This window comes from Oncorhynchus clarkii, chromosome 19 (assembly GCF_045791955.1).
Source record: "Oncorhynchus clarkii lewisi isolate Uvic-CL-2024 chromosome 19, UVic_Ocla_1.0, whole genome shotgun sequence".
In the NCBI taxonomy this organism is placed as follows: Eukaryota; Metazoa; Chordata; class Actinopteri; order Salmoniformes; family Salmonidae; genus Oncorhynchus; species Oncorhynchus clarkii.
Window position 1 is genome coordinate 30,983,032 of NC_092165.1, and position 16,163 is coordinate 30,999,194.

General features: G+C 41.7%; 2 protein-coding genes across 2 annotated transcripts in view; both read left to right on the forward strand.

Annotated features, from left to right (window-relative positions):
* Positions 1 to 299: 299 nt before the first annotated feature.
* LOC139375025 (leucine-rich repeat-containing protein 57-like) lies at positions 300 to 9,683 on the forward strand. The gene is made up of 6 exons (XM_071116390.1): positions 300 to 682; positions 1,017 to 1,250; positions 1,428 to 1,563; positions 1,839 to 2,107; positions 7,239 to 7,424; positions 7,947 to 9,683. Exons 2-6 carry the CDS (start codon positions 1,167 to 1,169, stop codon positions 7,986 to 7,988), a joined length of 717 nt encoding a protein of 238 aa, XP_070972491.1. The 5' UTR covers positions 300 to 682; positions 1,017 to 1,166; the 3' UTR covers positions 7,989 to 9,683.
* A 247-nt stretch (positions 9,684 to 9,930) lies between these two features.
* Positions 9,931 to 16,163, forward strand: part of LOC139375027 (tyrosine-protein kinase receptor TYRO3-like) — a 29,994-nt gene continuing 23,761 nt past the window's right edge. The window contains exons 1-2 of the mRNA XM_071116391.1: positions 9,931 to 10,307; positions 15,063 to 15,246. Coding sequence (XP_070972492.1) covers positions 10,253 to 10,307; positions 15,063 to 15,246 — 239 coding nt within the window. The 5' untranslated portion in view covers positions 9,931 to 10,252. The remainder of the gene's footprint in view (positions 10,308 to 15,062; positions 15,247 to 16,163) is intronic.

The following is a 16,163-nucleotide window of genomic DNA, read 5'->3' on the forward strand; positions in this document are numbered from 1 at the left end:
ATGTTCACTATTTCTGGTTTAGGAATTCCTAAAATCACTGTAACGTCATTATTTCATAAAATAATCCAACTGAAATCGGATAATTTTTTAATAGTCAAATATAAACCGACCTCAAAAAAACAATAAACCCTCTGCAATATTAAACATCGACCTAGAAGTTCTAGACCCACGAAGAAAATGAAAATATCCAATGTATGTCAGATCGTGAAATTCGCGTTCAAATACTTTTCTTACTGACCAAATTATTCGATTTTTTTTACGCAATACAAAAAAAAAGAAAATTCAGCGTGGACCAGATTGACGCGCTCCCCATTATTTATTGTTCATGCAGTCAGGATACACCCTCTATAGATAATTATTGTGTAATTTATCTGCAGCAAAAAAGAAATTGCTCAAAAAGCAGTAGTACCAGTATGCAAATCAGAGCCGAATGAATGGCTTTCTTACGGATGCATCCAAAAGATCCGTTCACGAACGACCCACCACTACAAACTGCTGGCTTCCCAGCGACATGTTTGTTGTTCGAGATGCAGGATTAGCTACAGTATGTCCTAGGCGACTAGCTAATTGTTTAGGTTTGACTAGTCCAACAATCCTCATAGTTATATGTTCCTAATATGTTAGTTACCATTTGCAGATACGTAATTTACTGCACGAGGAGGACTTCAAATCAGCCCGCAAGGTAAGTAACGTTATCAGTTAGCTAACTACTGTAAACAAATCCCAGTTGGTCTTACTCGCTAGCTATGCTAACAGTATCCTCCAAATATTTACCATAATTTGGGAAAATTGTATTTGAAAGTACAGATAACGTTATTACCCTTTGCTAATAGCCATAGTACTTCTAAAGTCAATAATTTGCATGAACGTCTCAAAGTTTGCCTTGGACAGTCAGTAGTAAGATAGCTAGCAGCAATGGCTAACCAACTTCTGACCTCATTGTCCTTTCCTTGCTTGTCAGCTAATGCCTAATGGCCTACAGCCGTGATGAATACAAAATCAATTATCTCTTTCAGGGGCCACACTGAAAACCAAGTAGCAGGCAGACCCACATTATCTGGCACCACCATCATAATAATAGGTTAGATAATTACAAGTGTGTGACTTACTGTCGAGTTGAAGACCATCACTTCGGAGGACCGCATCACCAGGTAACTACAACAAAGATGGGGAACAATGCAATCAAAGCCCATTTGGAGAACTCACAGAAGACTGGGATCTTTCAGCTGACAGGGAAAGGTCTTCCCGAGGTAACAGTCATATACACACACACACACAGAGCACATCCTATAGTCTGACTGTTAAAATGTCCACACTCCACAAAAGCCTTATAACGGTTTGTTTTATTTAGCTGAATTCCATTCAGTTGTGGTTTTTGTCTTGGACGGTTTGAAAGTATGTATTTTTTTGCCGCTAATGTATTTCAGTTCCCAGAGGAGCTCCAGAGGTTGACTGGAAACCTGCGGACTGTAGATCTGTCCTCCAACAAGATCGAAGTGCTACCTGCTGCCATAGGAAACTTCCTTCAGATGAAGAGTCTGACTTTAAACTGTAATAAACTCAGTAAGTGGTTGTTGCATCCTCAACGTTACCGTCTGTCATACGACAGCATCTGTTGACAAATTTTCGAAACTTTGCTTTTACTGAATAATGAATGACCATTACTGGCATTGATTATTTATGTGCGTTCATCTGCTTCAATCAATCTCTTTAGCTAGGCTATGTATTAAGTGTGTGTGTGTGTGTGTGTGTGTGTGTGTGTGTGTGTGTGTGTGTGTGTGTGTGTGTGTGTGTGTGTGTGTGTGTGTGTGTGTGTGTGTGTGTGTGTGTGTACACAGCAAGTCTCCCAGATGAAATTGGAAAGCTGAAGAAACTAGAGACTCTTTTGCTGAACGGGAACCACCTGACGCAGCTCCCTATCACTGTAGGACAGCTGAAAGCGTTGCGCACCCTCAGCCTGTCAGGGAACAAATTCCGGGAGTTTCCTGCTGGCCTTGGCTCCCTAAGACACCTGGACGTTCTGGACCTGTCCAGGAACCACATCCAGGCGGTGCCTGCTGAGGTGGCGGCCTTGCAGGCCATTGAGATCAATCTCAACCAGAACCAGGTAATCAGGTGTTTATTGGTGCATCTCAAATAGCACCATATTTATTCAATCAATCACATTTATTTATAAAGCCCTTTTTACATCAGCCAATGTCACAAAGTTCTGTACAGAAACCCAGCCTAAAACCCCAAACAGCAAGCAATGCAGATGTAGAAGCACGGTGGCTAGGAAAAACTCCCTTAAGTCTAGAACCTAGAGAGGAACCAGGCTCTGAGGGGTGGCCAGTCCTCTTTGGCTGTTCCGGGTGGAGATTATAATAGAAAATGGCCAAGATGTTCAAATGTTCATAGATGACCAGCCGGGTCAGATAATAATAATCACAGTGGTTGAAGAGGGTGCAACTGGTCAGCACCTCAGGAGTAAATGTCAGTTGACTTTTCATAGCCGATCATTCAGAGTTAGAGACAGCAGGTGCAGTAGAGAGAGAGTCCAAAACAGCAGGTCTGGGACAAGGTAGCACGTCCAGTGAACAGGTCAGGGTTCCATAACCACAGGCACAACAGTTGAAACTGGAGCAGCAGCATGACCAGGTGAACTGGGGACAGCAAGGAGTCATCAGGCCAGGTTGTCCTGAGACATGGTCCTAGGGTTTATCTCCTCGTGAGTGAGAAATAAATAAATATATACACTTAAATTCATAAATATTGGAGGCTGAGACAGGAGGGGTCGGGAGACACTGGCCCTGCCCGACGATACTACCGGACCAAACAGGCAGCACATAACCCCACCCACTTTGCCAAAGCACAGCCTCCACACCACTAGAGGGATATCTTCAACCACCAACCTTACTACCCTGAGACAAGGCAGAGTATAGCCCTCGAAGATCTCCTCCACGGCATGAACCCGAGGGGGGTGCCAACCCGGATAGGAAGATCACCTCAGTGGCTCAACCCACTCAAGTGACGCACCCCTCCTAGGGACAGCATGGAAGAGCACCAGTAAGCCAGTGACTCAGCCCCCGTAATAGGGTTAGAGACAGAATCCCAGTGGAGAGAGGGGAACCGGCCAGACAGACAGCAAGAGTGGTTCGTCGCTCCAGTGCCTTTCCCTTCACCTTCACACTCCTGGGCCAGACTACACTCAATCATAGGACCTACTGAAGAGATGAGTCTTCAATAAAGACTTAAAGGTCAAGACTGGGTCTGCATCTCTCACATGGATTGGCAGATCATTCCATAAAAATTCATCTCTATAGGAGAAAGCCCTGCCTCCAGCTGTTTGCTTAAAAATTCTAGGGACAGTAAGGAGGCCTGCATCTTGTGACTGTAGCGTACGTGTAGGTATGGATCAAATCGGACAGATGGGTAGGAGCAAACCCATGTAATGCTTTGTAGGTCAGCAGTAAAACCTTGAAATCAGCCCTAGCCTTAACATGAAGCCAGTGTAGAGGCTAGCACTGGAGTAATATGATCACATTTTTTGGTTCTAGTCAAGATTCTAGCAGCTGTGTTTAGCACTAACTGAAGTTTATTCTGTGCTTTATCTGGGTAGCCCGGAAGGTAGAGCATTGCAGTAGTCTAATCTAGAAGTGACAAAAGCATGGATTAATTTTTCTGCATCATTTTTGGACAAAGTTTCAGATTTTTGCTATGTTACGAAGATGGAAAAAAGCTGTCCTTGAAATATTCTTGATATGTTCGTCTAAATAGAGATCAGGGTCCAGAGTAATGCCGAGGTCTTTCACAGTTTTATTTGAGATGACTGTACAACCATCAAGATTAATTGTCAGATCCAACAGAAGATCTTTGTTTCTTGGGACCTAGAACTAGCATCTCTGTTTTGTCCGAGTTTAAAAGTACAACATTTGCCGCCATCCACTTCCTTATGTCTGAAACACAGGCTTCCAAGGAATGCAATTTTGGGGCTTCACCATGTTTCATCGAAATGTACAGCTGTGTATTCCCTACATTTACATTTTAGTCATTTAGCAGACACTCTTACCAGAGTGACTTATAGTTACTGTATTTATCTTAAGACAGACAAATATCTCAGTCATAGTAAGTACATTTTTCCTCAATTAACTTGCTATCAGCAAAGTCAGTGCTAGTACGGGGGGGATCAGGTGCGAAGTTCACAAAAGGAGATGAGGGGTGCTTTGAGATTATTTAAGACACTATTTGAAGAGGTAGGGTTTCACGTTTTCAGAAGATGGGCAGTGAGTCTGCTGTCAGACCAAGGTATCGGAGGTGGCAGAATGGAGTACTCTGGGTTTGAGCATAGCCTGAAGGTAGGGAGAGGCTGTTCCTCTTGCTGCTCCGTAGGCAATTACCATGGTCTTGTAGTGGATGCGAGCTTCAACTGGAAGCCAGTGTAGTATGCGGAGGAGCGGGAGAACTTGGGAAGGTTGAACACCAGGTGGGTTGCGGCGTTCTGGATAAGTTTCAGGGGTTAGATGGCACAAGCTGGGAGCCCAGCCAACAGCGAGTTGCCTTAGTCCAGGCGGGAGATAACAAGTACCAGGATTAAGACCTGCGCCACTTCCTGTGTGAGGTAGGGTTATACTATACGGATGTTGTAGAGCATGAACCTGCAGGAGCGATTTACTGCTTTGATGTTTGCAGAGAATGTCAGGGTGTTGTCCAGGGTCACGCAAAGGTTCTTTGCATTCTGGGAGGGGGACAGCGTGGAGTTGTTAACCGGGATGGAGAAGTCTTGGACCGGGCAGGCCTTCCACCGGGGGGGAAGAGCAGCAGCTCTGTCTTGTTGGGGTGGAAGGGCTGACATCCAAGCTAAAATATCTGCCAGGCACGCAGAGATGCGTGTCACCACTTGGGTGTCAGACGGGGGAAGGAGAAAAGTAGTTGAGTGTCATCTGTATAGCAATGATAAGAAGGACCATGTGAGGATTTGACGGAGCCGACTGACTTGGTGTATAGAGAGAAGAGGAGAGTGCCTAGAACCAAGACCTGGGAGACACCAGTAGTGAGAGTACGTTGTGCAGACACAGATCCTCTCCATGTCACCTGGTAGGCGCGGCCTACCAGGATCTGATGGTTCACAGTATTAAAGGCACTGTGAAGCATCAAACGGAGAGAGTCCGCTTTGGCAGTGTGGAGAGCCTCCGTGACCTGGAGAAGAGCAGTCTTGGTTGATGTACCCGTCTTGAACTGGTTAAGGTCAAGAAGATCGTTCTGAGAGGGATACCGAGATGGTTTATCAGGCGGCACTTCGAAAAATAAGAAAGTGATTCCGGTCTGTAGTTTTTGATGTCAGAGGGGTTGAGTGTTAGTTTCTTGAGGAAGTGAGGGATTTTGAAGTCAGAGGGGACGCAGCCAGTAGTCAGGGATGAGGAATGGGAGACGGTCTCTAGAGATGGTCTGGAGGAGGGGATGGGGCCAAGTGGGCAGGTTGTTGTCAGGCTGCCAGACTTCACAAGTTGCAGGATTTCATCTGGAGAGAGAGGGGAGAGAGATCAAGGTATAAGGTTCTGTGTGAGTGGGACCGGTGGACTCAATAGGCTGAGTGAATGAGGAGCGGATGTCGTCTACCTACTTTTCAAAGTGGTTGACAAAGTTGTCCGCGTAGAGAGAGGGGGTGGATGATTAAGGAGTGGGGAGAAGGTGGAAAATAGTTTCCTAGGGTTAGAGGCAGAAGCTTGACATTTTGAGTGACATAAGTGCCTTTAGCAGCTAATAGATATAGTGCACCAATTTTAACCAGGTACCTAATCTACAGTACCAGTCAAAAGTTTGGACATACCTACTCATTCTGGGGTTTTTCTTTATTTTTGACTATTTTCCACATTGTGGAATTTGTCACATGTGGCAGGGCCTGCAAACTATTACAGGCTGCAAAGGGAAGCACAGCCGCGAGCTGCCCAGTGACACGAGCCTACCAGACGAGCTAAATCGCTTCAAGGCAAGAAACACTGAGGCATGAGAGCATCAGCTGTTCCGGACGACTGTGTGATCAGCCGGCGTGAGTCAGACTTTTAAACAGGTAAACATTCACAAGGCCGCTGGGCCAGATGGATTACCAGGACGTGTGCTCCGGGAATGTGCTGACCAACTGGCATGTGTCTTTACTGACATTTTCAACATGTCCCTGATTGAGTCTGTAATACCAACGTGCTTCAAGCAGACCACCATATTCCCTGTGCCCAGAGCACTAAGGTAACCTGCCTAAATGACTACAGACCCGTAGCACTCTCGTCCGTAGCCATGAAGTGCTTTGAAAGGCTGGTAATGGCTCACATCAACACCATTATCCCAGAATGGTCCAAACACACCAAGACAGTCATGAAGAGGGCATGACAAAACCTTTTCTCCCTCAGGAGACTGAAAAGATTTGGCATGGGTCCTCAGATCCTCAAAGGTTTCTACAGCTGCACCATCGAGAGCATCCTGACTGGTTGCATCACTGCCTGGTACGGTAACTGCTTGGCCTCCGACCGCAAGGCACTACAGGGGATAGTGCGTACGGCCCAGTACATTACAGGGGCTAAGCTGCCTGCCATCCAGGACCTCTACACCAGGTGATGTCAGAGGAAGGCCCTAAAAATGGTCAAAGACCCCAGTCATAGACTGTTCTCTCTGCTACCGCATGGCTAGCGGTACCGGAGCACCAAGTCGAGTACCAAAACGCTTCTCAACAGCTTTTACCCCCAAGCCATAAACCTCCTGAACAGATAATCAAATGGCTACCCGGACTATTTGCTTGTTGTCCAGCCCCCCTCGCCAACTCATCTTTTACGCTGCTGCTACTCTGTTTATCATCTATGCGTAGTCACTTTAAGTATACATTCACATACATATTACCTCAATTAGCCTGACTAACCGGAGCCCCCGCACATTGACTCTGTACCTGTACCACCTGTATATGGCATCGCTACTGTTATTCTCACTGTCATTTTACTTTTTGTATTTCTTTACTTCTCTATTGTTTACTTAATATATATATATTTTGTTTTACTTAAATAGCACTGTTGGTTAGGGCTTGTAAGTAAACATTCCACTGTAAGGTCTAAACCTGTTGTATTCGGCGCACGTGACAAATAAACATTTGATTTGTAAATACATTTGAGAGAAGTAAGCTTTTTGTGCATATGGAAAATTTCTGCAATCTTTTATTTCAACTCATGAAAGATGGGACCAACACGTTTTTGTGCTGTGTATATAAATGATGATCCCAGATTTCAGTGGTGTCTGCGGAGGTGTCCACCTGCCAGAGGCTGAAGGTGCTGAGACTGGAGGAGAACTGTCTGGAGCTCACCTCCATCCCTGTGTCCATCCTCACCACCTCCCAGGTGTCCCTGCTCTCCGTGGAGGGCAACCTGTTCGAGGTGAAGAATATGCGTGACCTGGAAGGGTATGAGAAGGTGAGTCGTGAAACAGATGCTTGTTTCTTTGACATTCAGCCCGCTGCTAAATGAATGATCAAGGTTAAAGCAAGGAACAGTCAAGCTACTGCTCTATGCTGTCTTTAATATCGATTGTAAACAAAACAGCTCATGCGTTTTAAAACTCAACTGTTTTAAATATCGTTCCTCCCCATGGTTGACGTAATTTTTGTGAGCAGCGTAGAAACAAATAATGTTTCTAAAGTGGTGTTCTAGCTAAACAATAATGGGATTTCCTGTTCAATGTTGAGAAGGATCAACTGAAGAAATTTGTGGTTCAGACTGCTATTCTTTTTTTAGTCATAATCCCTGCACTTGACATAATCTGTGGTCAAATATAGCCCCAACCATTAAATAGGACCACCTGCCTATTATCATACTCAAATTAGACCACCATTCAGTTCTTACTCAAAGGGCGTATCTTATAGTTCTCATTTTGTCTGTGGTGTCGCAGCCTCAGATGTGCCTATTTGTTCATCTAATTTGTTGTTTACCCCACAGTACATGGAGCGCTTCACTGCAACCAAAAAGAAATTTGCCTGAACAATAGAAAGAGAGCATCCCCCTGAGTCCAGCTTGTGATCTACCCTCAAGCACCCTCTCTAAGTGGTTGTGGTGTACTACAGTAAATATGGCTTCTGCACTGCTGCGGCAACAGGTTACAACGGAGAAGTACCACTGTAGAGAAGGACTGATCAGGAGCATGCTACAGGACTGCGTATGAAAACAACAGGACACCATTGATGGTGACAGAGAACTATGTGAACGATGGACAGTGCACTCACTTTAATGATATTCATAAATTGCATATTGAATACTTAGCTATTAATTTCTGACCGAAATGTTGTCTTTAGTTATTTAACCGAAGCAGGTTATGCTTGTAGTACATTCGTGGCCAAAAGTTTTGAGAATGACACAAATATTTATTTTCACAAAGTCTGCTGCCTCAGTGTCTTTAGATATTTTTGTCAGATGTTACTATGGAATACTGAAGTATAGTTACAAGCATTTCATAAGTGTTAAATGCTTTTATTGACAATTACATGAAGTTGATGCAAAGAGTCAATATTTGCGGTGTTGACCCTTCTTTTTCAAGACCTCTGCAATCCGCCCTGGCATGCTGTCAATTAACTTCTGGGCCACATCCTGACTGATGGCAGCCCATTCTTGCATAATCACTGCTGGGAGTTTGACAGGGGTTTGGCTGGGGTAGATTGCCTAAGTGTTACTTTTTTGCCTATAAGAGATGGTGCCGGTGGGCAGCAAGTGAATGAAAGCTGTAGTACAGAGTTACAGAATGTCAAAGCAGTGCACTACATAGACCCAGAATGAGAGAACTCCTTTATGCACAGAGGCTTGCTTATTCTGTGGATCTGGAATGGGCAGCCCAAGTTTTCTAGGGTCCTGGTAATTTATTTTCAGTTGAGGAAGGTTCCGCATCGGCAAGCCGCACACACAACACGCGGGACCAGAGCTTATTTTTTTTTTATGCTGGGAAAGAATGAAGAAAAGCACAGCGTTTAATGTAAACCAATCCATTCGACTCTTAGCAAGCATACTCTTTTATTTCATTATTCAATTATTGCTAGTCTTATTATTTGGACTTGATTTGTATTATTTATTATCTTCAGTTTATCTGTTGAACACATCCTTACAATTTTTCTAATTTAACTCTAAATAACTTGTCATTTGTTTTTTGAAAGTGTGATCATATCAGATAAACACAAAATATGACCACCTCTACTTTTCTCATTTTGACCCGCAAACACGTGTTAATGGATCCTCTTCACATTATTTCATCTGACAAGGGCCTCTGCATCTCAACCTGTATTACTAGATTGACGACAACCTCAGAGGTCCTTTCTATGAAGGAGGAGCTCCAGCAGGCTGTCATTAACAAGAAATATAACTTAACATCAGGTGTATGTATGGAAGTGAACTGTAACAGAATACTCTCCATGAGTTATGCCAATATACTGTACTAACAGATTTACCTAACTTTAATGTTTCCTTTTACTGCATTTATTAATGTTTCTATTTAATATTTCCATTGAGTTTGTTTCCTTAAATCAGATTCGATTTTGTTGCCATCCTAGCTTTGTGCGAGTGTACAGTAAAAAGATCACTTCACATTAGATTGTCACAACCTTATTTTTGTGTACTACTTGCAGTAACCTAATATACTCTGCAACTCATTACAAATTCTCCCATTAAATATAAATACAATTGCTTTTACAATTGCCTTTGTCTCTGTAGGTTCAATAGGTGTTACACGAACAGATTTCTCACTAGGCGGCGGTCATGCACATTGACATTCCTCAGGACACTGACCGTTTTGTCCAGAGGCTTATTCACTACGATAATTCTGTTGCAAAACGTTTTTCTAACGGAAGCAAACGGGGGATCTAACTCAATTTGTCCAATGGAAACTCGTTTTCGTTATACTTTTGGAGTAAAGGATTTATGTTGCAATTCAACCGACGTGATGAATACACCCTGATGTAGTAGGAGGCTAGAAAAACAACGTGTAAATCACCATAGACGGAGTCCACGTCAAGGTCGGTTACTTAATGAGGGGAAAGAAAACAACCTATACTTTGTTTATCATCCCGGACAGGAATTTACTGGTATTTCGGTCTTGGTGAATTGTTCCCTATAAATCTCAAAGTAGTGACTTTCTAGTGCGGAAACCTACTTTGGAGTCACTGCCCGAAGGGACATGTAGCTCAGGGCTTCGACTGTTCAAAACTTCGGAATTCGTAGGTTTGTGAATAAGAGGCTCAAACTGTGAACCAGATGTTAAAAAGATGACCATTTATCTTTGGATCATACTCTTGGCACAAAGTAGTAGAGCAATCCATGGTAAGTTTGAGTAATTATCCCTTGACTGCACGACTACTCAGAAATGTCTAATTAGGTTATACTTTGATTAGTTTATTGAACTCCGTTTCGCGTATATGTTTGTCAACAACGATCGATGTTATTTCAGTGGTCGATAGTCCAAAACAAGGGACCAAGTCCACCACTTAGGTTTTCTGCACACAATTGAGTGCTAGTGTAGGGGTTTCTCTTTCCAAATGTTACAGTATGACTTGTAACAACGTTTTTTTAAATAGGGCACAATAACAAGGGAAGAGTCTGATCATAGCCAGGGTTCGGCACATATTTCTTCCTAAGATTAGGTAATTTGTTTATTCCCCATCCAGACCTGGGTCCAAAACATTCGGACAAATACTCAAGTATTTGAGATGTTTATTTGATTTTTGGCTTTGCTTTTTTGGGACTATTATATTGGCTCCAAATATTTAAAAGGGGACTATTTTTACATAGGCCTAGCAGGGATCATCAACTAGATTCAGTCGCGGTGTCGATTTGTTTTCTGGAGTGGGTGGTTGACATAATTGCAAATATTTTGTAGACTGCAAAAGACCAAACAGATATAATGTTTGACTAAAACATAATAATTTCAAACCTTGCTTACATTTGTATAAGATCACGTGTCTATCTATTATGAGTGGGAATACTTGGTAACAGATTACTTAAATTAAAATCACTTGGAGCTGATTTCCTGGTGTTTTTACAGTCTTATACCCTCCCCAATTATTTAAAAAAGTGTGTGTATATATATTTTTTTTTAACATGGGGGAGAAAATTAATCCACCTGGGGGCCAAATGCCGGCCGCCAGTTAGGGAGCCCTGGCCTACAGTATGCATTTGACCCAAGTATTTTCCATAGGCCTGTCTAGGCTATTTGACCCAAGTATTTTCCATAGGCCTGTCTAGGCTATTTGACCCAAGTATTTTCCATAGGCCTGTCTAGGCTATTTGACCCAAGTATTTTCCATAGGCCTGTCTAGGCTATTTGACCCAAGTATTTTCCATAGGCCTGTCTAGGCTATTTGAACCAAGTATTTTCCATAGGCCTGTCTAGGCTATTTGACCCAAGTCTTTCCCCACCCCCACTCCGCTTTTAAATGAATATAGTAGTGAAATCAGTGGTCTGGACATTCAATATAATGATAACGTTCACTCTGCTTGTAGAATTTAAGGTAGTGCTTCATTTACCTGCTTTTAGCAACACAAATGTATTGCTCCAAATTGTATAGGGTTGCACAAAAACAGTCAGCGGGAAGCCAGAAATGAAATACAATTCCATTTCAACTCACTGTGCAGGTGGGCAGAACGCTTGGTCATTATGATGGGGGGAATTTGAGACAAAATATCTAAAAGATCATATTATTCAACAGACTTTTCAAACATGGGTCATGACCAACTTCCTCTCTGCTTACCTCTTGTCAAAATAAAAGTCCTGCACGTGTGCCATTTGTGGACACAAATTGAATAACTTGTGGGGACTTTTATTTTGTGGGGGACTTTTAAAGCAAAGGCTTCTATTTTTTTTTTGTCAAGCAGATGGAAAAGGGGTTTAGAAAACATCTACCAGATAAAGTCTTAAAATGCATTAGAAATACATCAAAACACATTAATGTTGAGGTAAAAGACCGCTGCCAACTACTATCTACACTTGGGCCTGTATTTACTTTAGGATAACATATCTGGCTTCTGTACATTTAAGAAACATTGCGCTCTGTCTTGTAATTCCGTTACCAAAAACCCACATATCTGTAAGATATTTCATCATTTCTCTCACTGAGGAGGAGGGTGGATAATGAAAGTTCACAGAAGTAACAAGTAAAGTTTGATATACCAACAGTGAAGAGGCGATTGCGGGATACTGGCCTTCTAGGCAGAGTTGCATAGAAAAAGCCATATCTCAGACTGGCCAATAAAAAGAAAAGATTAAGATGGGCAAAATAACACAGAAGGCCAGCATCCCGGAGTCGCCTCTTCACTGTTGACGTTGAGACTGGTGTTTTGCGGGTACTATTTAATGAAGCTGCCAGTTGAGGACTTGTGAGGCGTCGGTTTCTCAAACTAGACACTCTAATGTACTTGTCCTCTTGCTCAGTTGTGCACCGGGGCCTCCCACTCCTCTTTCTATTCTGGTTAGAGCCAGTTTGCACTGTTCTGTGAAGGGAGTAGTACACAACTAATATAAGTGCAAAAGCTTTTTCTAATGATCAATTAGCCTTTTAAAATGATACACTTGTGTTGTGCTCTCCTTTTTATTTATGTTTTAAGTGTTCCACTCCTCTAGCCAGCACCTCGCCTAAATAGGTGTGTGTTTCTTTCACCTCTAAACTTGGATAGCTAACACAACGTGCCATTGGAACACAGGAGTGATGGTTGCTGATAATGGGCCTCTGTACGCCTATGTAGATATTCCATAAAAAAATCAGCCGTTTCCAGCTACAATAGTCATTAAAAACATGATCAATGTCTACGCTGTATTTCTGATCAATTTGGTGTTATTTTAATGGACAAAACATGTGATTTTCTTTAAAAAAACAGGACATTTATAAGTGACCCCAAACTTTTGAACGGTGGTGTACATATTTTTGCTGTTTGTTCTTTTGTTATAGAACTGAAAATATTTGAGTCTTGGTTTATCTCCATTTTGGATGGGTAGCTTTTGTGTTGTTCAGTGTGTGCCAATTTTCCCAGAAGTGGTTTGATTCTTCAATTACACTTAGCTGATTTATTTATTTAGATTTTTTCTCAGTGGAAAAAGTAGCCAATTGTCATACTTGAGTAAAAGTAAAGATGACCTTTAATAGAAAATTACTCAAGTAAAAGTGAGTCACCCAATAAAATACTACTTGAGTATAAGTCAAAGTATTTGGTTTTAAATATACTTAAGTATCAAAAGTAAATGTAATTGCTGAAATATAGTTAAGTATTAAAAGTATAAATAATTTTAAATTCCTTATTAAGCAAATTGGACCATTCTATTTTTTATCTGTGGATAGCCCTCCAACACTCAGACATAATTTACAAACAAAGCATGTGTTTAGTGAGTCCGCCAGATCAGAGGCAGTAGGGATGACCAGGGTTGTTCTCTTGACAAGTGTGTGAATTAGACAATCCCCAGTAGGCCGTCATTGTAAATAAGAATTTGTTCTTAACTGACTTGCCTAGTTAAATAAAGGTTACAAAAAATTCAAAATGTAACAAGTACTTTTGGGTGTCAGGGGAAAATGTATGGAGTAAAAAGTACATTATTTTCTTTAGGAATGTAGTGAAGTAAAAGTAGTCAAAATAATACAGATACCCCAAAATACGACTTAAGTAGTACTTTCAAGTATTTTTACTTAAATACTTTACACCACTGTTTTTTCTTAGTGTATTTCTTTATTGTTTTAGTGTTTCACCAAAGTGAAGTAGGCCCAGGTTTTCTGTGTTTTTGGTTGGATCTGTTTCTCAATTAGTTTCTTAGGGTTTTTCATTCTTCATCAAACCATTTGTCATTGTTCATTTTCTTAGGTTGTCTGCTTGACATTTTTAGATTTGATAGGGAAGCTGAGAGGTCAAATATATAGTTTAGACTTTCTACTAACAAGTTTACACGTTCGCTATTGCAGTAAAACGTTTTGTCCAGGAAGTTGTCTAAAAGGGATTGGATTTGTTGTTGCCCAATCGTTTTTTTTGTTAGAATGAAAATAGTGTAGAAACCTATCTATAGCGTTTCTTAATACGACGTCTATGTTTCACAAGTTTGGACAGCACAGTACAAAAAACTTTAGTATAGTTCAGTAGAGTAAATAAAGTAGATTATAGTCCTGTACAGTAGAGAAGAATAGAGTGGTTGTACAGTACACAGTAGAGCACACTACGGTATACTATAGTGTACTGTACTGAACTCTACTGTGCTGTACATGTGAAACATTAACATCCTATGATTGGTTCAGATTTGGTCCGGACCAACCAAATTTGGTCTTGTTTGATGGCGGAGCTCATTAAAATAATATCCAGTGTATAGAATAATTCCCAAATATTCAAAAGATGATATTGCATGTTTCTACCTTTTTGTGTACGTATTTATGATACATCACCATGAAGAAAATGAAATTCATATCCATAATTATGCATCTCTGTGTAGTAAAGATCAGGGACCCATGATGAAATTCCATTACGGCAATTCTGTTACCGGGTGTAAATCCACGTCACTTACTGTAGTTCAATAACCAAAATATATTTTTATAACTCAAGCTTTCATGCCATACCTGACTCTCCATTATTTTTGCAGACATCTTTGAGTTGTAAGTCAGAGCAGATATTTAAGAGTTTTTGGAAAATGTGTTTACATAAAAGAAAATCGATTTTACAGAAATTCTGTGACCAAACTTTTACATCTGCACAGTTCTTCCAGTGAATGTGGTTTTGTGACATGTTCAGTTGTGTGGTTTCTTAAACGTTGAAATCGATGGTTTTTGTTTGGCATACATTTTAAGTGAAAAGTCAGCCGCGGCAATTGTTACCATGTAATATGCTTTACCATTTTGTCGGCTACCTTTTCAGGGGTATCCAGTTAGCTTTCCTGTAACGCTCACTACTGCTTGTGTGTTGGAATCTGACGTAGCCTTAGATCCCATCCATGATCTTTTCTTCCACACCATTTTAAAGTAGTGAAGGACGAAGAAGAAACAACCACAATGAGCTTAGGCTAATAATCAGTGACTCATTGAACTCTGGTGTGTCCTGACCTTTGACTTCTAGGACTCCTGTTCACCAAGAACCCCACCAATCTCAAAGTAACCCAGGGCAACACGGCTCGCCTGGGTTGTTGCGTCGAGGGCCTGAGTGAGCCGGAGATCGTGTGGATGAAGGATGGGGAGAAGCTGTACAGCACAGACCAGATGTACATCCCCATCGAGCAACACCACTGGGAGACCTTCCACAGGTCAGCGCTTTGGTTCAGTCTCCTACTTCATTGTGAGAACATAATGTTGAACTTTTATCTTTTCTGTCACTCTGGCTCTTGTGGGAAGAGCAAGGATTGGTGAGTGATGCTTCAGTTTAGATTTCTAATCATTGTTTAGGCAGATGGGTATAGATAGTTCTACCAGATGGAGTAGAGTACCTAAGCACAGAGAGAGATTGGATTTCACACTGCTGTAATCAGTGCATTTCACCAGAAATCATTTGGAGGCTGTTTTTGCAAAGCGTCATCATTATCGCAAGGAAACTAACCTTTCCTTGGAGTGTTGCAAAGCACTGAGCTCACCATCACCAGATCAGCTTCACAGGAGATTAGTAGATATCCAGTTAGTTGAAAAGTCAGAGAAAGTGCTTCTAAGTTTAATCATAAAGCTGGTCAAATAACATTAATTGTAGCTTAAAGCATTGTCTTTTTTTTTATCCTTCAAAAGTCTTTGCTCTTGTGTGACTGGATTTAAGGCAGACTGACAACGTTACTGAATTTACACGAGCAGACTTTATCTGACTCAAATCAAATTGTATTAGTCACAGGCGCCGAATACAACAGTGAAATGCTTACTTACAAGCCCCTAATCAACAATGCATTTAAAAAAAAAATACGGATAAGAAATAAAAGTAACAAAAAATTAATGGGCAGCAGTAAAATAACAAGTGAGGCTATATACAGGGGGTACCGGTACAGAGTCGATGTGGAGGCTATATACAGGCGCTACCGGTACAGAGTTAATGTGGAGGCTATATACAGGGGCTACCGGTACAGAGTCAATGTGGAGGCTATATACAGGCGCTACCGGTACAGAGTCAATGTGGAGGCTATATACAGGGGCTACCGGTACAGAGTCAATGTGGAGGCTATATACAGGGGTTACCGGTACAGAG

Coding starts and splice junctions, on each gene's coding strand:
- LOC139375025 (XM_071116390.1), top strand. CDS start 1,167: ATGGGGAACAATGCAATCAAAGCCCATTTGGAGAACTCACAGAAGACT. Junction 1,251..1,427: donor CAGGGAAAGGTCTTCCCGAG/GTAACAGTCATA, acceptor AATGTATTTCAG/TTCCCAGAGGAGCTCCAGAG. Junction 2,108..7,238: donor TCAATCTCAACCAGAACCAG/GTAATCAGGTGT, acceptor TGATGATCCCAG/ATTTCAGTGGTGTCTGCGGA.